The following is a 25,170-nucleotide window of genomic DNA, read 5'->3' as shown; positions in this document are numbered from 1 at the left end:
AGACTCCAGTTTTCTTTGTGTAGAGATGAAGTCGATGAGTTTACGTCACATATTATTCTTTTTCCTTCTTTCTGCTCCTCAGTCTGGTTCTGTTTCTCAATCTTTTTTTTTTCAAGTCTTTCCTCCAGAAAACAAGGTCAATAATCTTCTTTTTAATCTCTTCTCTGATCACATCAGCGACTGCTTCAATAAAGATGTATTTGACACGAGAACACAGTGTTTCTAAATGTCTCTCATCTTTCTAACATTTCTACTCTTGTAAATGCAAGGATTTTGATGCTTTTATTTTGTTACGTGTTATTTTGAAAACCTTTAACCGGAAGTTGAACTTGTTTATTTCCGCGCGAGTGTCAAAATAGAAAAGTTACATTAATGAGCAGAAACTCTTGGTAACATGAGAGACGAAGATGTTCCAGAGAATCCAGTGTCGATCTTGATCAGGAGAACAAAGTGTTTCTTTAATGTGTGTTTGTAACATCTTTACCTTTAATGTTGTTTATTCTCTTCAAAATCAACTTCTAATGAGTCAGTAAACATCAGTGAAAACTCTGAAGTGCGTTGAATCAGTGGCAAATAAAAACACTGCAGAGGTTTGGAAGTAAATCAATGCCATCAGAATATTGAACGATTTAATTTATTTATTATTTGTTCTATTTTAATTCCAATTATTTAATATTTGTTATATTTTAATTCCAATTATTTAATATTTGTTATATTTTAATTCCAATTATTTAATATTTGATTTATTTTAATTTCAGTTATTTAATATTTGTTATATTTTAATTCCAATTATTTAATATTTGTTATATTTTAATTCCAATTATTTAATGTTTGATTTATTTTAATTTCAAATATTCAATATTTTATTATAATTTAAAAAGAATCTCCAATTAGACACAGCAATACAGCAATTATTTCTAAAAACAAGAATGAGAACAAAGAGAAATGAAGAGAAAGAACAAGATGATACAATCTAAGTCTAAAGACAAAGATAAAGAACATAGATCCAAGAAAAATAAAGACAAAGGATACAAAGACTAACATAGAACAGAATGTCAAGATACTTTCACTTCTGCCCCCGAACTCAGAATGAATCTAATACCACGAGGAATGAATCTAATACCACAAGGAATGAATCTAATACCACGAGGAATGAATCTAATACCACGAGGAATGAATCTAATACCACGAGGAATGAATCTAATACCACGAGGAATGAATCTAATACCACGAGGAATGAATCTAATACCACGAGGAATGAATCTAATACCACGAGGAATGAATCTAATACCACGAGGAATGAATCTAATACCACGAGGAATGAATCTAATACCAATACCACGAGGAATGAATCTAATACCACGAGGAATGAATCTAATACCACGAGGAATGAATCTAATACCACGAGGAATGAATCTAATACCACGAGGAATGAATCTAATACCACGAGGAATGAATCTAATACCACGAGGAATGAATCTAATACCACGAGGAATGAATCTAATACCACGAGGAATGAATCTAATACCACGAGGAATGAATCTAATACCACGAGGAATGAATCTAATACCACGAGGAATGAATCTAATACCACGAGGAATGAATCTAATACCACGAGGAATGAATCTAATACCACGAGGAATGGATCTAATACCACGAGGAATGAATCTAATACCAGGAGGAATGGATCTAATACCACGAGGAATGAATCTAATACCAGGAGGAATGAATCTAATACCAGGAGGAATGAATCTAATACCAGGAGGAATGAATCTAATACCACGAGGAATGAATCTAATACCACGAGGAATGGATCTAATACCACGAGGAATGAATCTAATACCACGAGGAATGAATCTAATACCACAAGGAATGAATCTAATACCACGAGGAATGGATCTAATACCACGAGGAATGAATCTAATACCACGAGGAATGAATCTAATACCACGAGGAATGGATCTAATACCACGAGGAATGAATCTAATACCACGAGGAATGAATCTAATACCACGAGGAATGAATCTAATACCACGAGGAATGAATCTAATACCACGAGGAATGGATCTAATACCACGAGGAATGAATCTAATACCACGAGGAATGAATCTAATACCACGAGGAATGGATCTAATACCACGAGGAATGAATCTAATACCACGAGGAATGAATCTAATACCACGAGGAATGAATCTAATACCACGAGGAATGAATCTAATACCACGAGGAATGGATCTAATACCACGAGGAATGAATCTAATACCAGGAGGAATGAATCTAATACCACGAGGAATGAATCTAATACCACGAGGAATGAATCTAATACCACGAGGAATGAATCTAATACCACGAGGAATGGATCTAATACCACGAGGAATGAATCTAATACCACGAGGAATGAATCTAATACCACGAGGAATGAATCTAATACCACGAGGAATGAATCTAATACCACGAGGAATGAATCTAATACCACGAGGAATGGATCTAATACCACGAGGAATGAATCTAATACCACGAGGAATGAATCTAATACCACGAGGAATGAATCTAATACCACGAGGAATGAATCTAATACCACAAGGAATGAATCTAATACCACGAGGAATGAATCTAATACCACGAGGAATGAATCTAATACCACGAGGAATGGATCTAATACCACGAGGAATGGATCTAATACCACGAGGAATGAATCTAATACCACGAGGAATGAATCTAATACCACGAGGAATGAATCTAATACCACGAGGAATGAATCTAATACCACGAGGAATGAATCTAATACCACGAGGAATGAATCTAATACCACAAGGAATGAATCTAATACCACGAGGAATGAATCTAATACCACGAGGAATGAATCTAATACCACGAGGAATGAATCTAATACCACGAGGAATGAATCTAATACCACGAGGAATGAATCTAATACCACGAGGAATGAATCTAATACCACGAGGAATGAATCTAATACCACGAGGAATGAATCTAATACCACGAGGAATGAATCTAATACCACGAGGAATGAATCTAATACCACGAGGAATGAATCTAATACCACGAGGAATGAATCTAATACCACGAGGAATGGATCTAATACCACGAGGAATGAATCTAATACCACGAGGAATGAATCTAATACCACGAGGAATGAATCTAATACCACGAGGAATGAATCTAATACCACAAGGAATGAATCTAATACCACGAGGAATGAATCTAATACCACGAGGAATGAATCTAATACCACGAGGAATGGATCTAATACCACGAGGAATGGATCTAATACCACGAGGAATGAATCTAATACCACGAGGAATGAATCTAATACCACGAGGAATGAATCTAATACCACGAGGAATGAATCTAATACCACGAGGAATGAATCTAATACCACGAGGAATGAATCTAATACCACAAGGAATGAATCTAATACCACGAGGAATGAATCTAATACCACGAGGAATGAATCTAATACCACGAGGAATGGATCTAATACCACGAGGAATGGATCTAATACCACGAGGAATGAATCTAATACCACGAGGAATGAATCTAATACCACGAGGAATGAATCTAATACCACGAGGAATGAATCTAATACCACAAGGAATGGATCTAATACCACGAGGAATGAATCTAATACCACGAGGAATGAATCTAATACCACGAGGAATGAATCTAATACCACGAGGAATGGATCTAATACCACGAGGAATGGATCTAATACCACGAGGAATGAATCTAATACCACGAGGAATGGATCTAATACCACGAGGAATGAATCTAATACAACGAGGAATGAATCTAATACCACGAGGAATGAATCTAATACAACGAGGAATGAATCTAATACCACGAGGAATGAATCTAATACCACGAGGAATGAATCTAATACCAATACCACGAGGAATGAATCTAATACCACGAGGAATGAATCTAATACCACGAGGAATGAATCTAATACCACAAGGAATGAATCTAATACCACGAGGAATGAATCTAATACCACGAGGAATGAATCTAATACCACGAGGAATGAATCTAATACCACGAGGAATGAATCTAATACCACGAGGAATGAATCTAATACCACGAGGAATGAATCTAATACCACGAGAAATGAATCTAATACCACGTGGAATGAATCTAATACCACGAGGAATGAATCTAATACCACGAGGAATGAATCTAATACCACGAGGAATGAATCTAATACCACGAGGAATGAATCTAATACCACGAGGAATGGATCTAATACCACGAGGAATGAATCTAATACCACGAGGAATGAATCTAATACCAGGAGGAATGAATCTAATACCAGGAGGAATGAATCTAATACCACGAGGAATGGATCTAATACCACGAGGAATGAATCTAATACCACGAGGAATGAATCTAATACCACGAGGAATGAATCTAATACCACGAGGAATGAATCTAATACCACGAGGAATGGATCTAATACCACGAGGAATGAATCTAATACCACGAGGAATGGATCTAATACCACGAGGAATGAATCTAATACCAGGAGGAATGGATCTAATACCACGAGGAATGAATCTAATACCAGGAGGAATGAATCTAATACCAGGAGGAATGAATCTAATACCACGAGGAATGAATCTAATACCACGAGGAATGAATCTAATACCACGAGGAATGAATCTAATACCACGAGGAATGAATCTAATACCACGAGGAATGAATCTAATACCACGAGGAATGGATCTAATACCACGAGGAATGAATCTAATACCAGGAGGAATGGATCTAATACCACGAGGAATGAATCTAATACCAGGAGGAATGAATCTAATACCAGGAGGAATGAATCTAATACCACGAGGAATGAATCTAATACCACGAGGAATGAATCTAATACCACGAGGAATGAATCTAATACCAGGAGGAATGAATCTAATACCACGAGGAATGAATCTAATACCACGAGGAATGAATCTAATACCACGAGGAATGGATCTAATACCACGAGGAATGAATCTAATACCACGAGGAATGAATCTAATACCACGAGGAATGGATCTAATACCACGAGGAATGAATCTAATACCAGGAGGAATGGATCTAATACCACGAGGAATGAATCTAATACCAGGAGGAATGAATCTAATACCAGGAGGAATGAATCTAATACCACGAGGAATGGATCTAATACCACGAGGAATGAATCTAATACCACGAGGAATGAATCTAATACCACGAGGAATGAATCTAATACCACGAGGAATGAATCTAATACCACGAGGAATGAATCTAATACCACGAGGAATGAATCTAATACCACGAGGAATGAATCTAATACCACGAGGAATGAATCTAATACCACGAGGAATGAATCTAATACCAGGAGGAATGAATCTAATACCAGGAGGAATGAATCTAATACCAGGAGGAATGAATCTAATACCACGAGGAATGAATCTAATACCACGAGGAATGAATCTAATACCACGAGGAATGAATCTAATACCACGAGGAATGAATCTAATACCACGAGGAATGAATCTAATACCACGAGGAATGGATCTAATACCACGAGGAATGAATCTAATACCACGAGGAATGAATCTAATACCACGAGGAATGAATCTAATACCACGAGGAATGAATCTAATACCACGAGGAATGAATCTAATACCACGAGGAATGAATCTAATACCACGAGGAATGAATCTAATACCACGAGGAATGAATCTAATACCACGAGGAATGGATCTAATACCACGAGGAATGAATCTAATACCACGAGGAATGGATCTAATACCACGAGGAATGAATCTAATACCACGAGGAATGAATCTAATACCACGAGGAATGAATCTAATACCACGAGGAATGAATCTAATACCACGAGGAATGAATCTAATACCACGAGGAATGAATCTAATACCACGCAGCAGAGTGACTGGATGGAAAGGACATGAAAGGAATGCTGAGGATATTTGTCACAATATTACATAATGTTTTTAAATGAAATATTCTATTGAGAAAACGTGGGATCAAACGAGTATTAGGATCAGTGCAGTGTAATAAGAAGTACAAATGACAGTAGATTGTTGGTACTACCTCAGTTATAGATTCGGAAATAAAACCCTCTTTAAATGAATTTGACAGAAGTTACTTCTGATGAAACTGGACTTGAATAGATTCACAAAAACAATATATTACCAAAGAACATTAGTTGAAAGATTAGATCTCAGGCAGCATGTCAAGGATTCAATAAGAACTATTTACAAGCTTACAAAACGTACTCAACTGAAACCCCTTCAAGATCCCACGAGATCTCGTTCGTATCTTCCGCTCAGTAGATCCTCCGTAGATCGTCTTCCTACACTTGCTGGTCTGATGACAAAATGACTAGTAAAACCAGCATTTTTTAAATATCCAAGCACATGTATCATAGCTACATGTATGACGCTTTGAACGGACTAAACCCTTTGAAAATCGCTTAGAATTCAGCGAATAAGTGTATTTTAACATTGTGGGATCAATAAAGTTTTACCTTACCTTACCTTACCTTAGAAGTACTAGAAGTACCTCCTTCACTGCAGTTGTTAATGTTGGCTCTGATGACACTGAACCAAGATGGCGGCGCTTTATACACGTCCGTCTACAGTCGATGTGGCGTCGATTCGTCAGAATTAGAGTTTAGTATGAACTGCAGGCCAGACAGTCGTTCTGGTTTAGACATGAAAACAAACTGTTACAATAGAGTCGACGACACATTATAACATCATGTTGTGACAACATTTTCCTAAGTTTAGAGGTTTTTCTTACTTGAACAGTTTCTGGTCAGTTTTGTTCAGAGTTGAACTAGAAACATTCATCAAACACCAGGTTCCTCAGTTTGACTGACATAAGTCACTCAAGTACTGACTCAACCCTGAACTTTATCATCAACAATCACCAGAGTTTTGTCCACATTTAGCTACAAAAATTGTTTTCACTCATTGTTTGATTTCTAGCAACACTTGACTAAGTTCAGCCTCTGATCAGCTGATCAACAGCTGGATGTCATCAGCAAACATGTGATAAGAAACATCAGGAAATCTCTGAATGATTGTACCGAGGGGAATCAAGTACAGCAAAAACAATAAAGGACCCAGAACAGAACCTTGAGGGACTCCACACAACAGATCTGCCGATTCAGACCTCATTTGATTGACAGATACACTAAAACTGCGCCCAGAAAGGTAAGATGAGAACCATTCTAACACAGACCCAGACAGTCTTCATCCCTCAGTCTTCTCAGCAGGATCTGGTGACACACACACACACACACACACACACACAAGGACTGCATGTACGACAACACACACACACACAAGGACTGCATGTACGACAACACACACACACACAAGGACTGCATGTACGACAACACACACACACACAAGGACTGTATGTACGACAACACACAGACACACAAGGACTGCATGTACGACAACACACACACACACAAGGACTGTATGTACGACAACACACACACACACAAGGACTGTATGTACGACAACACACACACACACAAGGACTGTATGTACGACAACACACACACACACAAGGACTGCATGTACGACAACACACACACACACAAGGACTGTATGTACGACAACACACACACACACAAGGACTGTATGTACGACAACACACACACACACAAGGACTGCATGTACGACAACACACACACACACAAGGACTGTATGTACGACAACACACAGACACACAAGGACTGCATGTACGACAACACACACACACACAAGGACTGTATGTACGACAACACACACACACACAAGGACTGTATGTACGACAACACACACACACACAAGGACTGTATGTACGACAACACACACACACACAAGGACTGCATGTACGACAACACACACACACACAAGGACTGTATGTACGACAACACACACACACACAAGGACTGTATGTACGACAACACACACACACACAAGGACTGCATGTACGACAACACACACACACACAAGGACTGTATGTACGACAACACACACACACACAAGGACTGTATGTACGACAACACACACACACACAAGGACTGTATGTACGACAACACACACACACACAAGGACTGTATGTACGACAACACACACACACACAAGGACTGCATGTACGACAACACACACACACACAAGGACTGTATGTACGACAACACACACACACACAAGGACTGAATGTACGACAACACACACACACACAAGGACTGCATGTACGACAACACACACACACACAAGGACTGCATGTACGACAACACACACACACACAAGGACTGCATGTACGACAACACACACACACACAAGGACTGCATGTACGACAACACACACACACACAAGGACTGTATGTACGACAACACACACACACACAAGGACTGAATGTACGACAACACACACACACACAAGGACTGCATGTACGACAACACACACACACACAAGGACTGCATGTACGACAACACACACACACACAAGGACTGTATGTACGACAACACACAGACACACAAGGACTGCATGTACGACAACACACACACACACAAGGACTGTATGTACGACAACACACACACACACAAGGACTGTATGTACGACAACACACACACACACAAGGACTGTATGTACGACAACACACACACACACAAGGACTGCATGTACGACAACACACACACACACAAGGACTGTATGTACGACAACACACACACACACAAGGACTGTATGTACGACAACACACACACACACAAGGACTGCATGTACGACAACACACACACACACAAGGACTGTATGTACGACAACACACAGACACACAAGGACTGCATGTACGACAACACACACACACACAAGGACTGTATGTACGACAACACACACACACACAAGGACTGTATGTACGACAACACACACACACACAAGGACTGTATGTACGACAACACACACACACACAAGGACTGCATGTACGACAACACACACACACACAAGGACTGTATGTACGACAACACACACACACACAAGGACTGTATGTACGACAACACACACACACACAAGGACTGCATGTACGACAACACACACACACACAAGGACTGTATGTACGACAACACACACACACACAAGGACTGTATGTACGACAACACACACACACACAAGGACTGTATGTACGACAACACACACACACACAAGGACTGTATGTACGACAACACACACACACACAAGGACTGCATGTACGACAACACACACACACACAAGGACTGTATGTACGACAACACACACACACACAAGGACTGAATGTACGACAACACACACACACACAAGGACTGCATGTACGACAACACACACACACACAAGGACTGCATGTACGACAACACACACACACACAAGGACTGCATGTACGACAACACACACACACACAAGGACTGCATGTACGACAACACACACACACACAAGGACTGTATGTACGACAACACACACACACACAAGGACTGAATGTACGACAACACACACACACACAAGGACTGCATGTACGACAACACACACACACACAAGGACTGCATGTACGACAACACACACACACACAAGGACTGCATGTACGACAACACACACACACACAAGGACTGTATGTACGACAACACACACACACACAAGGACTGTATGTACGACAACACACACACACACAAGGACTGCATGTACGACAACACACACACACACAAGGACTGTATGTACGACAACACACACACACACAAGGACTGTATGTACGACAACACACACACACACAAGGACTGTATGTACGACAACACACACACACACAAGGACTGCATGTACGACAACACACACACACACAAGGACTGTATGTACGACAACACACACACACACAAGGACTGTATGTACGACAACACACACACACACAAGGACTGTATGTACGACAACACACACACACACAAGGACTGTATGTACGACAACACACACACACACAAGGACTGCATGTACGACAACACACACACACACAAGGACTGCATGTACGACAACACACACACACACAAGGACTGTATGTACGACAACAAACACACACACAAGGACTGCATGTACGACAACACACACACACACAAGGACTGTATGTACGACAACACACACACACACAAGGACTGTATGTACGACAACACACACACACACAAGGACTGCATGTACGACAACACACACACACACAAGGACTGCATGTACGACAACACACACACACACAAGGACTGCATGTACGACAACACACACACACACAAGGACTGCATGTACGACAACACACACACACACAAGGACTGTATGTACGACAACACACACACACACAAGGACTGCATGTACGACAACACACACACACACAAGGACTGCATGTACGACAACACACACACACACAAGGACTGTATGTACGACAACACACACACACACAAGGACTGCATGTACGACAACACACACACACACAAGGACTGTATGTACGACAACACACACACACACAAGGACTGCATGTACGACAACACACACACACACAAGGACTGTATGTACGACAACACACACACACACAAGGACTGTATGTACGACAACACACACACACACAAGGACTGTATGTACGACAACACACACACACACAAGGACTGAATGTACGACAACACACACACACACAAGGACTGCATGTACGACAACACACACACACACAAGGACTGCATGTACGACAACACACACACACACAAGGACTGCATGTACGACAACACACACACACACAAGGACTGCATGTACAACAACACAAACACACACAAGGACTGCATGTACAACAACACAAACACACGTCGACTATATGAGATTTATTTTAACACCATGTTTGCGAAACACAACAAGAAAGATAAAACGTTTTCCTGCCGCGATGTTTATCATCGTCTGCGTCACTCATGCGTCGACACGCGAGTGTTTCTACGTCTTTCTGTCAGTGAGAGATTAGATGAACTCAACCTCAGAGAAGTTTCAACTTCACTGTGACACCAGTACTAATACTAGTACCTTTACTGTCACACCAGTACTAATACTAGTACCTTTACTGTCACACCAGTACTAATACAAGTACCTTTACTGTAACACCAGTACTAATACAAGTACCTTTACTGTCACACCAGTACTAATACAAGTACCTTTACTGTCACACCAGTACTAATACTAGTACCTTTACTGTCACACCAGTACTAATACAAGTACCTTTACTGTGACACCAGTACTAATACAAGTACCTTCACTGTGACACCAGTACTAATACAAGTACCTTTACTGTCACACCAGTACTAATACAATTACCTTTACTGTGACACCAGTACTAATACAAGTACCTTTACTGTGACACCAGTACTAATACAAGTACCTTTACTGTCACACCAGTACTAATACAATTACCTTTACTGTGACACCAGTACTAATACAATTACCTTTACTGTGACACCAGTACTAATACAAGTACCTTTACTGTCACACCAGTACTAATACAATTACCTTTACTGTGACACCAGTACTAATACAAGTACCTTTACTGTGACACCAGTACTAATACAAGTACCTTTACTGTCACACCAGTACTAATACAATTACCTTTACTGTGACACCAGTACTAATACAAGTACCTTTACTGTGACACCAGTACTAATACAAGTACCTTTACTGTCACACCAGTACTAATACAATTACCTTTACTGTGACACCAGTACTAATACAATTACCTTTACTGTGACACCAGTACTAATACAAGTACCTTCACTGTCACACCAGTACTAATACAATTACCTTTACTGTGACACCAGTACTAATACAAGTACCTTTACTGTCACACCAGTACTAATACAATTACCTTTACTGTGACACCAGTACTAATACAATTACCTTTACTGTGACACCAGTACTAATACAAGTACCTTCACTGTCACACCAGTACTAATACAATTACCTTTACTGTCACACCAGTACTAATACAAGTACCTTTACTGTCACACCAGTACTAATACAAGTACCTTTACTGTGACACCAGTACTAATACAAGTACCTTTACTGTCACACCAGTACTAATACTAGTACCTTTACTGTGACACCAGTACTAATACTAGTACCTTTACTGTCACACCAGTACTAATACTAGTACCTTTACTGTCACACCAGTACTAATACAAGTACCTTTACTGTGACACCAGTACTAATACAAGTACCTTTACTGTCACACCAGTACTAATACAAGTACCTTTACTGTCACACCAGTACTAATACTAGTACCTTTACTGTCACACCAGTACTAATACAAGTACCTTTACTGTGACACCAGTACTAATACAAGTACCTTCACTGTGACACCAGTACTAATACAAGTACCTTTACTGTCACACCAGTACTAATACAATTACCTTTACTGTGACACCAGTACTAATACAAGTACCTTTACTGTGACACCAGTACTAATACAAGTACCTTTACTGTCACACCAGTACTAATACAATTACCTTTACTGTGACACCAGTACTAATACAATTACCTTTACTGTGACACCAGTACTAATACAAGTACCTTTACTGTCACACCAGTACTAATACAATTACCTTTACTGTGACACCAGTACTAATACAAGTACCTTTACTGTGACACCAGTACTAATACAAGTACCTTTACTGTCACACCAGTACTAATACAATTACCTTTACTGTGACACCAGTACTAATACAAGTACCTTTACTGTGACACCAGTACTAATACAAGTACCTTTACTGTCACACCAGTACTAATACAATTACCTTTACTGTGACACCAGTACTAATACAATTACCTTTACTGTGACACCAGTACTAATACAAGTACCTTCACTGTCACACCAGTACTAATACAATTACCTTTACTGTGACACCAGTACTAATACAAGTACCTTTACTGTCACACCAGTACTAATACAATTACCTTTACTGTGACACCAGTACTAATACAATTACCTTTACTGTGACACCAGTACTAATACAAGTACCTTCACTGTCACACCAGTACTAATACAATTACCTTTACTGTCACACCAGTACTAATACAAGTACCTTTACTGTCACACCAGTACTAATACTAGTACCTTTACTGTCACACCAGTACTAATACAAGTACCTTTACTGTGACACCAGTACTAATACAAGTACCTTCACTGTGACACCAGTACTAATACAAGTACCTTTACTGTCACACCAGTACTAATACAATTACCTTTACTGTGACACCAGTACTAATACAAGTACCTTTACTGTGACACCAGTACTAATACAAGTACCTTTACTGTCACACCAGTACTAATACAATTACCTTTACTGTGACACCAGTACTAATACAATTACCTTTACTGTGACACCAGTACTAATACAAGTACCTTTACTGTCACACCAGTACTAATACAATTACCTTTACTGTGACACCAGTACTAATACAAGTACCTTTACTGTGACACCAGTACTAATACAAGTACCTTTACTGTCACACCAGTACTAACACAATTACCTTTACTGTGACACCAGTACTAATACAAGTACCTTTACTGTGACACCAGTACTAATACAAGTACCTTTACTGTCACACCAGTACTAATACAATTACCTTTACTGTGACACCAGTACTAATACAATTACCTTTACTGTGACACCAGTACTAATACAAGTACCTTCACTGTCACACCAGTACTAATACAATTACCTTTACTGTGACACCAGTACTAATACAAGTACCTTTACTGTCACACCAGTACTAATACAATTACCTTTACTGTGACACCAGTACTAATACAATTACCTTTACTGTGACACCAGTACTAATACAAGTACCTTCACTGTCACACCAGTACTGATACTAGTACCTTTACTGTGACACCAGTACTAATACAAGTACCTTCACTGTGACACCAGTACTAATACAAGTACCTTTACTGTCACACCAGTACTAATACAATTACCTTTACTGTGACACCAGTACTAATACAAGTACCTTTACTGTGACACCAGTACTAATACAAGTACCTTTACTGTCACACCAGTACTAATACAATTACCTTTACTGTCACACCAGTACTAATACAATTACCTTTACTGTGACACCAGTACTAATACAATTACCTTCACTGTGACACCAGTACTAATACAAGTACCTTTACTGTGACACCAGTACTAATACAAGTACCTTCACTGTGACACCAGTACTAATACTAGTTCCTTTACTGTGACACCAGTACTAATACTAGTACCTTTACTGTGACACCAGTACTAATACAAGTACCTTTACTGTGACACCAGTACTAATACTAGTACCTTTACTGTGACACCAGTACTAATACTAGTACCTTCACTGTGACACCAGTACTAATACACTAGAGTACTAATATGTGTTTGATGATCTACTGACTCCTTCAAGAAACATCTGTGTTTGATGATCTACTGACTCCTTCAAGAAACATCTCTGTGTTTGATGATCTACTGACTCCTTCAAGAAACATCTGTGTTTGATGATCTACTGACTCCTTCAAGAAACATCTGTGTTTGATGATCTACTGACTCCTTCAAGAAACATGTGTGTTTGATGATCTACTGACTCCTTCAAGAAACATCTGTGTTTGATGATCTACTGACTCCTTCAAGAAACATCTGTGTTTGATGATCTACTGACTCCTTCAAGAAACATCTGTGTTTGATGATCTACTGACTCCTTCAAGAAACATGTGTGTTTGATGATCTACTGACTCCTTCAAGAAACATCTGTGTTTGATGATCTACTGACTCCTTCAAGAAACATGTGTGTTTGATGATCTACTGACTCCTTCAAGAAACATGTGTGTTTGATGATCTACTGACTCCTTCAAGAAACATCTGTGTTTGATGATCTACTGACTCCTTCAAGAAACATGTGTGTTTGATGATCTACTGACTCCTTCAAGAAACATCTGTGTTTGATGATCTACTGACTCCTTTAAGAAACATGTGTGTTTGATGATCTACTGACTCCTTCAAGAAACATGTGTGTTTGATGATCTACTGACTCCTTCAAGAAACATGTGTGTTTGATGATCTACTGACTCCTTCAAGAAACATCTGTGTTTGATGATCTACTGACTCCTTCAAGAAACATCTGTGTTTGATGATCTACTGACTCCTTCAAGAAACATGTGTGTTTGATGATCTACTGACTCCTTCAAGAAACATCTGTGTTTGATGATCTACTGACTCCTTCAAGAAACATGTGTGTTTGATGATCTACTGACTCCTTCAAGAAACATCTGTGTTTGATGATCTACTGACTCCTTCAAGAAACATCTGTGTTTGATGATCTACTGACTCCTTCAAGAAACATCTGTGTTTGATGATCTACTGACTCCTTCAAGAAACATCAGTGTTTGATGATCTACTGACTCCTTTAAGAAACATCTTAAGACGTTTCTATTTGTTCAGGCTTTTCCTTGAATTTCTCGAACTCCTGTGTTGTTCTCAGTATTATCTTGATATTTAAAGTATGTACTTTTTTGAATATTGTTTTGATTGTTTAAGCGCTTTGTGACCCTGGTCTGGAAAAGCGCTCTATAAATAAATATTACTTACTTACTATATTACTTACTATCATCTATGATAGGACCCTAGAACTATCATCATCTCTATTTTTTAGAGAAGCTCTTTCAAGTCTTTAAGTTGAATCTTAATTAGCTGTATCTGGAGCTCAATAAGAGCATTTTGTTTAACTATTCTATTTATTATGAATTCTAAGAAATCATTCATGTCAGTAACACACTTATAATAAGATTTACCATTAAATTAAAAAACAGAGTAACGTTTCTTATTTTTCTTCCCTGTCAGGAGCTTTAACTTGTCATCTGTAGTAAAAGTTACTTTTGTCTTGAAAAGAGGTCAATAAATGAATAGAACAAATTAATAATATTAATAATATTAATAATAATGCTGAAAATAATAATAGTAATAATAATAGGTAATGAAGCAATTACCAAAATAAACAATTAAATGAAAATATGAAAGAGGAAGAATCTAAAAATCTAAATTAAGAAACAAAACTTTAATTAACTAATTAAAATATTATGAAATCCGAGATAATAATAAAAATAAAACAAATAGTAAATGAATATATTAGTAATAAAAACAAAAAATTAAAATCATATGGAATAATTTGAAAATAAATGCAATTAGATCTAATCACATATATACTAATTAATTAAAATTATTCAAGTCAAAACAATTGTCAATTACAAACTTATTATTTATTTAACTTCCTAATTAGTTGCATATGTATATATATATATATATATATATATATATATTTAGCACAATTGACAAAGAGGAATAAGAGTGACTGTCTAAAGACCAAATACAACACATAACTTAATATTCCTCCAATAATTAAAAAGATGAAAATCCAATCCTTAATTTACTAAAAATAATAAAACAGTAGTAAATTTAACTTATTGTTAAAATAATAAAATGTATTTAGAGTAATAATTGAAAAATTAAAAAAAAAACTAAATAAACTGCAATTGATTCAATTAAGTAATAATTAAATAATTACACCAATTGAGTCAGAACAAAAGTCAATTAAGGATCAAGCAAAGAGAAAACCAGCAGGGGGCAGCATAGCAAATACAACACCAAAGATCAGAAATTGAGAGAAGAAGAGAAAACATGAACTAGATATCAACAAACGTACACACGTGTAAGCAGTCAGTGACACACTTGTTTCAGATAAGCAGTATAAGCAACACAAAACACCAAAGTTACACTCAATGTGACCAATTGTGAGTTGATCGATTGATAATGTGAAATATGAAGAGAGGATGATCAAGATCATTAATACATGCAGCAGTGAGACAACCATCAATGTTAATTGTTTTCTTAACACAATTATACCACGAATTAACTGTATATATTCATATATACCTCAATTAAGAAACAGGATTAATAGTAAAAGTCAACAAAGAATGTTACTTAATAAAGAGAAAAGATAATTATATCAAACCCAATAGTGATAGAATTCAAGATGACGTAAGAATGTGTGTTTAAAGAAGACATGAATACAACGGGAGGGTCGGTGAGGAAAAGAAAGAAGTCTTAAAAGTTCAACCTCCAAGCGAAACCACTCCCACCAACAAGGAAATTGTCTTTCGGAGCTCAGTTGACTTGCAGCAGCTGACAAGTAACAACGTCTGCCAAGAAGCAGTTCTTATCAGCAAGAGATAGTGATCAAAGACACACGAACCTGGACTCTCAGCTGAGTCACAGAAAGTCAGAGATCTCACACAAATGAATGATCATTTTTACAAGTACTGCAGCGAGAACAAAATATTCAAAAGATAAAAATATACAGACACAGAATATTTAAACAAACAATATGTGGTGACAATACGACGACAACAGTATTTTACCAGAACAGGTCAGAGAGACACACTATGCTACGTGGAACGAGACTCTTACCAGCCTGTCGTGTCTAAAGTGTTGAAGTCATAATGGCAGGAGCCCCTCGATCGCTCAGTTAGCTGAGACCCCTCAACTCATCCATCTATTTCAACCCCGTCGAACTAACTCTAAACTAATCACCAATGAGACTTTATCCATCACCGTGATTGTTGGTAAATATCAACTAGCGCTGACTATACTGCCAAATACCTGTGGAGCCCCTCGACACAGAAACAATGAGATCTGACCTACACACCCACAGCTGGCAGAGTCTTCAGACCAGGATATTGGGAGAGACCCCTCAAATCCCACATATCCCCAAATTTATGATAGCTACTTGGCTTACCGAAAAGGTACGTCTACCATAATCACCCATTGGCCAAGTATCCTAACTAGTATAGGATTCTGAAATTTAAAATGTCAGACGCCCCGTAGAGGGAGCCGGTTATACTTCCACCTCTACTCAGAATTCCCAAGGGTTACCAGGTCGTGTCTCCGCCTCCTCTGCCTATCAATTCTACTTAAATTCTAATCAACGTTTTTTCTTCAAAACTTCACAACGTTTTTTCTTCAAACTTCACAACGTTTTTTCTTCAAACTTCACAACGTTTTTTCTTCAAAACTTAAACCCGGGACACGATAATGTCGTCTACACTTAAAACAACAACAAACAACAACTGATCATGCAATACCTCAAAAAACGAGCATCAGATTATAAAAGCACTATTGAGAAATATAATCTAAATTTGTGACAGAACCAGAGACTTACGTTTATTCTTCCAGGCAACCAAAACTAACATAAAATATATATGTAATCTTTCCTAACCAAAAATATAAACTTAATTTTAGATTATAGATTATAAAATCTATGTAAAAAATAAGATAAAATCTTTCTCACCTGATTCTTGAAGTAAGGTATAGTTGCCGGCCTGGTTGCCTGGAGAACAATCACCTAAGAGTTCGTCTCGGAATCGAAAAAGCCTTCAAACCATCAGTCCACGCCAAGGGTCACGTGCACCAAGTTGTTATGGGTTTCTGTGTTCCGATGAACCGACCCTCCCCAACCTCGTACGTGGAATGAAGGACAGACACATGGAGGAGTTTAAGAAAAATGCTCGTTTAGTGAATTATGCAAAAGTCAGAGACAAACTTATGTGAACACGAGCGCTAGCAAGCAGAGAGATCTATCAACAGAGAGATCTATCAACAGAGAGATCTATCAACAGAGATCTATCAACAGAGAGATCTATCAACAGAGATCTATCAACAGAGATCTATCAACAGAGATCTATCAACAGAGAGATCTATCAACAGAGATTTATCAACAGAGATCTATCAACAGAGAGATCTATCAACAGAGAGATCTATCAACAGAGATCTATCAACAGAGATCTATCAACAGAGATCTATCAACAGAGATCTATCAACAGAGAGATCTATCAACAGAGAGATCTATCAACAGAGATCTATCAACAGAGATCTATCAACAGAGAGATCTATCAACAGAGAGATCTATCAACAATGAGATCTATCAACAGAGAGATCTATCAACAGAGAGATCTATCAACAATGAGATCTATCAACAGAGAGATCTATCAACAGAGAGATCTATCAACAGAGATCTATCAACAGAGAGATCTATCAACAATGAGATCTATCAACAGAGAGATCTATCAACAATGAGATCTATCAACAGAGAGATCTATCAACAGAGAGATCTATCAACAGAGATCTATCAACAGAGAGATCTATCAACAGAGATCTATCAACAGAGATCTATCAACAGAGAGATCTATCAACAGAGAGATCTATCAACAGAGATCTATCAACAGAGATCTATCAACAGAGAGATCTATCAACAGAGAGATTTATCAACAGAGAGATCTATCAACAGAGATCTATCAACAGAGAGATCTATCAACAGAGAGATCTATCAACAAAGAGATCTATTGCAGACGTCTTCGAATGCCAGAACGCCAAGATCAGACAAAATGGTGGATCTTTATAGTAGAATATTCAGGTTAGCGCCTCTAGTCAAATGTAAACGTAGGATTGGTCAGTAACTGTAAACACTAGATTCTAAGATGGCCGTCGCACGTGATCGTAGTGGAAACTTACTGAAAGTTGTTGTCCTCTCCAGAGAATCGGTTCCTAGCGAATTGCTGGACTGTTGTGTCTTTCAGTGTGAGTTCTCACACAGGTTCACACTGACTTCTTGGAATCTGGGATTGTTTATCTTTCTGTGTGTGCGAGGCTTTGTGACCTCGGCCTTGTGTTGCAGTCAGTGAATCCAATGCAAGAATAGGATTATTTAATATGAATTAAATATGTAAGATTATCAGTTAATCAAGTGACTATTTGAAATGTGTGTTAAATCTAGATGATTGATTACAGTATCAGTGTCATTTCCTTACAATAGTACTTCCTGGTAAGAATACTTTCTTTGGTGAGTAAAGTGTCTGATCTGATGCAACATTATTGTCAGTGAAGAACAAAAAAACACAATTTGAAACATGGTGCAACTTCTTTAATCCCCAGAATGCATTGCTCAGAGCACACAGATGAACAAACCTTTGGTTGAAGTCGAATCTGTCACAAGGTTTGTGAGAACAAGTGATTGACAGTTGATTGACGGGTGATTGACGGGTGATTGACAGGTGATTGACAAGTGATCACTGAGTCGCAGCTTCGAGTGATCTTGTCTTGACAGCAGTGACATGGAAACACAAACTTGTGTTGAAACTAAAGTTGTGTTGATCTGCATCATGTTGATGTGGTTCCATCTAAACCAGGTTTGAATGAATAAAGTTCGTCACATCAAAGGTTATCGTTGATACAGATTCATTCAATTTAAAAAAATCAAAGAGAAATCACAAATAATCCATAAAACATTGAAGTCCCTCCAGTCTCACAAGATTTGACCTCTGGTGACCCTGGACGGTTGAGTTCGTGACCCCCGATCTAAACACGATGAAAAAATATCATTTTTATATTTTCATAGTTTCCGTCGTGAGCTTTCGTTCGCAGCAGCATCGTGAGTTAAATATTCAAGACATTTGACATAAATGAAAAGTGCATTTTTGTGATTTTGACAAACACGTTCATGTCAGAAGATGTTTCTTAAGAAGATTCTTAAGATGTTTCTTAAGAACATGTTTCTTAAGAAGATTCTTAAGATGTTTCTTAAGTAGATTCTTAAAATGATGTTCCTTAAAAAGATTCTTAAGGTGTTTCTTAAGAAGATTCCTAAAATGATGTTTCTTAAGAAGATGTTTCTTAAGAACATGTTTCTTGAGTAGATGTTTCTTAAGAACATGTTTCTTAAGAAGATTCTTAAGATGTTTCTTAAGTAGATTCTTAAAATGATGTTCCTTAAAAAGATTCTTAAGGTGTTTCTTAAGAAGATTCCTAAAATGATGTTTCTTAAGAAGATGTTTCTTAAGAACATGTTTCTTGAGTAGATGTTTCTTAAGAACATGTTTCTTAAGAAGATTCTTAAGATGTTTCTTAAGTAGATTCTTAAAATGATGTTCCTTAAAAAGATTCTTAAGATGTTTCTTAAGAAGATGTTTCCTAAGAAGATGTTTCTTGAGTAGATGTTTCTTAAGAAAGATGTTTCCTAAGAAGATGTTTCTTGAGTAGATGTTTCTTAAGAAAGATGTTTCTTAGGAAGTATCTTAAGATGTTTCTTAAGATGTTTCTTAAGAAGATGTTTCTTGAGTAGATGTTTCCTAAGAAGATGTTTCTTGAGTAGATGTTTCTTAAGAAGATGTTTCTTGAGTAGATGTTTCTTAAGAAAGATGTTTCTTAGGAAGTATCTTAGAAAGTTTCTTAAGATGTTTCTTAAGAAGATGTTTCTTCCGGAGAGAAGAGTGAAGCTGCTTCAACTCGGAACATTCAGGAGTTACATCCGATATGTCTGCAGGCATCAGTGGTTGAACATCTTGGACAGGAAACAGAACCATCTTCGTCGTCGTCACTTCCTGTCTGACGAGCTTCACTCGCCGGATATTCCTTCTCAAGGTCAACGTTGTCCGTCCTCGTGACTATTATGCTTCCATATTGCACTGCAACAGTTGAAGCTCTTGTTGTCGATGTGAATAATTTAAATATCAGATAATTTACTTAAATATATAAAAACAATAAATATTTTGTTTTGTTTTGTACCTTTATTATAAATTAAAGTTTACTTCCATCTATGGACCAATGTGTCGTAAAGATACGGCGACTGGGAAAAGAAAAACTAATTTTCTGTTGAGAGAAAATAACAAATCATTTGTACATTCGTTGTCATACATTTCTGATCTGAACTTCCCAGCCACCGTACAAATAGCTCGACAGCGACTCCTACACAAAAACAAAGGACGAACATTTGTAGATGAAGAGAAGCTCCATGTCACTGCAGGATCCACCAGGGGGCGCAACAACATGAATACGACGTTCTATGATTTGACAAAAATAAAATCAAAACTGTGTTTTCTTCAGACGTGATCTTACGACTGTAGCTCGCTGTGGTCGCCTGTTAGCTACGATGCTAACATGCTAACCGACGTCTTCAACGTGATCCTAATGAATCCGACATCGGGAACTTCTGCTTCTTTGGTTCATGAAGAAGAAGAAAACCTTGTTGTTTTGTTGTTAATCTGTTGTTTCTGAAATATTAGTAAAGCTATATCTTGATGCTAACGTGTAGCAGCAGCACACCAGGTCAAGCAGGTTTACTCTAAGATCTTCTTTAGATCTTCTTTTGAATCTTTTCTACGATCTTCTCCACAATCTCCTTTACGATCTTCTCCAGGATCTTTTTTTGAATCTTTTCTACGATCTTCTTTAGATCATCTTTTAATCCTCTCTACGCCCTTCTTAAGATCATCTCCACAATCTTTTCTACGATCTTCTAGACCATCTTTTCTACAATCTTCTTTACGATCTTCTTTAGATCTTTTTTTGATCTTCTCCACAATCTTTTCTAAGATCTTCTCCACGATCATCTTTACCATCTTTTCTACGATCATCTTTACCAACTTTCTACGATCTTCTTTACGATCTTCTCTACGATCTCCTTCACGATCTTCTCTACGATCTTCTCTACGATCTTTTCTACGATCTTCTTTACGATCTTCTCTACGATCATCTTTACCATCTTTTCTACGATCATCTTTACCAACTTTCTACGATCTTCTTTACGATCTTCTCTACGATCTCCTTCGCGATCTTCTCTACAATCTTTTCTACGCTCTTCTTTACCATCTTCTCTACGATCTTTTCTACGATCTTCTTTACGATCTTCTCTACGATCTCCTTCGCGATCTTCTCTACGATCTCCTTCGCGATCTTCTCTACGATCTTCTCCACGATCTTCTCTACGATCTCCTTCGCGATCTTCTCTACGATCTCCTTCGCGATCTTCTCTACGATCTTTTCTACGATCTTCTTTACGATCTTCTCTACGATCTCCTTCGCGATCTTCTCTACGATCTTTTCTACGCTCTTCTTGACCATCTTCTCTACGCCCTTCTTAAGATGGTCTCTACGATCTCGTCTAGCTTGACTCTCGCGTCAGTGTTCCGGACGAGTCATGCGAGGCGAGCGTCTGTGGCTCGGTCCGGACGTAAAGGTTGTCGATACATTGGCCCAGAACGCATTGCTGACGTGCCCTTAAGCAAACCGAACAGAAAGGCACCGATGTATTGTATGGAAGTAAATCACTGACATTAGAATTCTTGGATTGAAACGTTTTCTGAATGTTTTCTGAAGCGTTGAATTAAAAAATAATTCAATTGAATATTTTCAAAATGAATGACTTTACATTTTTTTTTAACATAAATGAATATATTAATAGCCTTAATTAAAAAAAACATTTTCTAAATTCAATATTTTCTTTTTCTTCATCTTATTAATTCAATATATAAATGTTATAATGGAGTCTCCAGACTGAACCAACAGAGCTCAGAGATACTGGATCATGAGCTTCTACGTCACAATTGGCCGAGAGTTTGATCAGCAGCTCTGAGCTCTGTTGGTTCAGTCTGGAGACTCCATGATAACATTTATATTGAATGTAAAAGACTAAGAATTAAAAGAAATTGAATTAAGATCATTAAAAAAAGAATTCCTCCTAAAATATGACCTTTTCCGACTAAATTATTCATTAAAAAAATCAACCTTTTAATGTAGAAATTGAATAACATGACGTTAATAAATAATACCAGTGGAATCTACTGGTGGCACTGATGTACTTCCATAGACTGCGCAGTAATATCTGTCATACGAGCGTATGGCACTTCGCCTACGAGACGTCTTAGAAAATCTTCACTACTTGACTAAAATAAAAGACTCTTTCACGTCGTCGGAGCATCTATAGAAAATAAATCTTCTACACGGCGACGGAGGACGAGAGCCGCGGCGCGACCCGCGTGCTAGTCCTGCTGCTCGCCGCGCAGCTGGCGCCCGGGCCGAAGAAGGCGTGGCCCTCGGGAGGGTGACCCGGGTCGCGCCCGGCGGCGGCGTCCAGAGAGTCCTCCGGCAGGTCCTCGTGCGACGCCGGGCCAGCGAGGGCCAGCGGGCTGGACGGGAGGCTGACGGCGTCCTGGCCGTGGTTGTAGTGCGCCGAGGTCCTCTGGGCACCGGACGCCCGCCGGCGCGTCAGCAGCAGGGGGCGCTCCTCCTCGGCCGAGGGGCTCAGAGCCACCGAGGGCTCGGAGACCGCCAGGCTGGACAGAGGAGCCGACGACTCCGAGGGCGGCGAGCCGGGCGTGAGGGCGGCGGGCGGGGAGTCCGGAGGTGCTACCGGGTCGCACCTGCAACCACAACACGGGCGCAGCGGTCAGTACCGGTCAGAGAGGCACGGACGTTTCCTCGTGACACGACGCCTTTGAAACGATTGTGTGTGTGTGTTTAAGTGTGTTAGTGTGTGTGTGTGTTAGTGTGTGTGTGTTTAAGTGTGTTAGTGTGTGTGTGTGTTTAAGTGTGTTAATGTGTGTGTGTGTTTAAGTGTGTTAGTGTGTGTGTGTTTAAGTGTGTTAGTGTGTTAGTGTGTGTGTGTTTAAGTGTATTAGTGTGTGTGTGTGTTTAAGTGTGTTAATGTGTGTGTGTGTTTAAGTGTGTTAGTGTGTGTGTGTTTAAGTGTGTTAGTGTGTTAGTGTGTGTGTGTTTAAGTGTATTAGTGTGTGTGTGTGTTTAAGTGTGTTAGTGTGTTTGTGTGTTTAAGTGTATTAGTGTGTGTGTGTGTTTAAGTGTGTTAGTGTGTGTGTGTTTAAGTGTGTGTGTGTGTTTAAGTGTGTTAATGTGTGTGTGTGTTTAAGTGTGTTAGTGTGTGTGTGTGTTTAAGTGTGTTAGTGTGTGTGTGTTTAAGTGTGTTAGTGTGTGTGTGTGTTTAAGTGTGTTAATGTGTGTGTGTGTTTAAGTGTGTTAGTGTGTGTTTAAGTGTGTTAGTGTGTGTGTGTGTTAGTGTGTGTGTGTTTAAGTGTGTTAGTGTGTGTGTGTGTTTAAGTGTGTTAGTGTGTGTGTGTTTAAGTGTGTTAGTGTGTTAGTGTGTGTGTGTTTAAGTGTATTAGTGTGTGTGTGTGTTTAAGTGTGTTAGTGTGTTTGTGTGTTTAAGTGTATTAGTGTGTGTGTGTGTTTAAGTGTGTTAGTGTGTGTGTGTTTAAGTGTGTTTGTGTGTGTTTAAGTGT

The 25,170-nt window shown here is 38.5% G+C and overlaps 1 protein-coding gene across 4 annotated transcripts in view; it reads right to left on the bottom strand.

Moving 5' to 3' along the window:
* Nucleotides 1-23,511: 23,511 nt before the first annotated feature.
* nrg1 (neuregulin 1) overlaps nt 23,512-25,170 on the bottom strand; it is a 41,098-nt gene continuing 39,439 nt past the window's right edge. For all 4 annotated transcript variants that reach the window (XM_087790447.1, XM_087790448.1, XM_087790449.1 and 1 more), the window contains exon 9: nt 23,512-24,297. In XM_087790447.1, coding sequence (XP_087646573.1) covers nt 23,874-24,297 — 424 coding nt within the window. In that variant the 3' untranslated portion in view covers nt 23,512-23,873. The remainder of the gene's footprint in view (nt 24,298-25,170) is intronic.

This window comes from Callionymus lyra, chromosome 5 (genome assembly GCF_982586985.1).
Source record: "Callionymus lyra chromosome 5, fCalLyr1.hap1.1, whole genome shotgun sequence".
Taxonomy (NCBI): Eukaryota; Metazoa; Chordata; class Actinopteri; order Syngnathiformes; family Callionymidae; genus Callionymus; species Callionymus lyra.
Note: the sequence above shows the minus strand (reverse complement) of the source record. Positions and strands in the feature narration are given on the sequence as shown.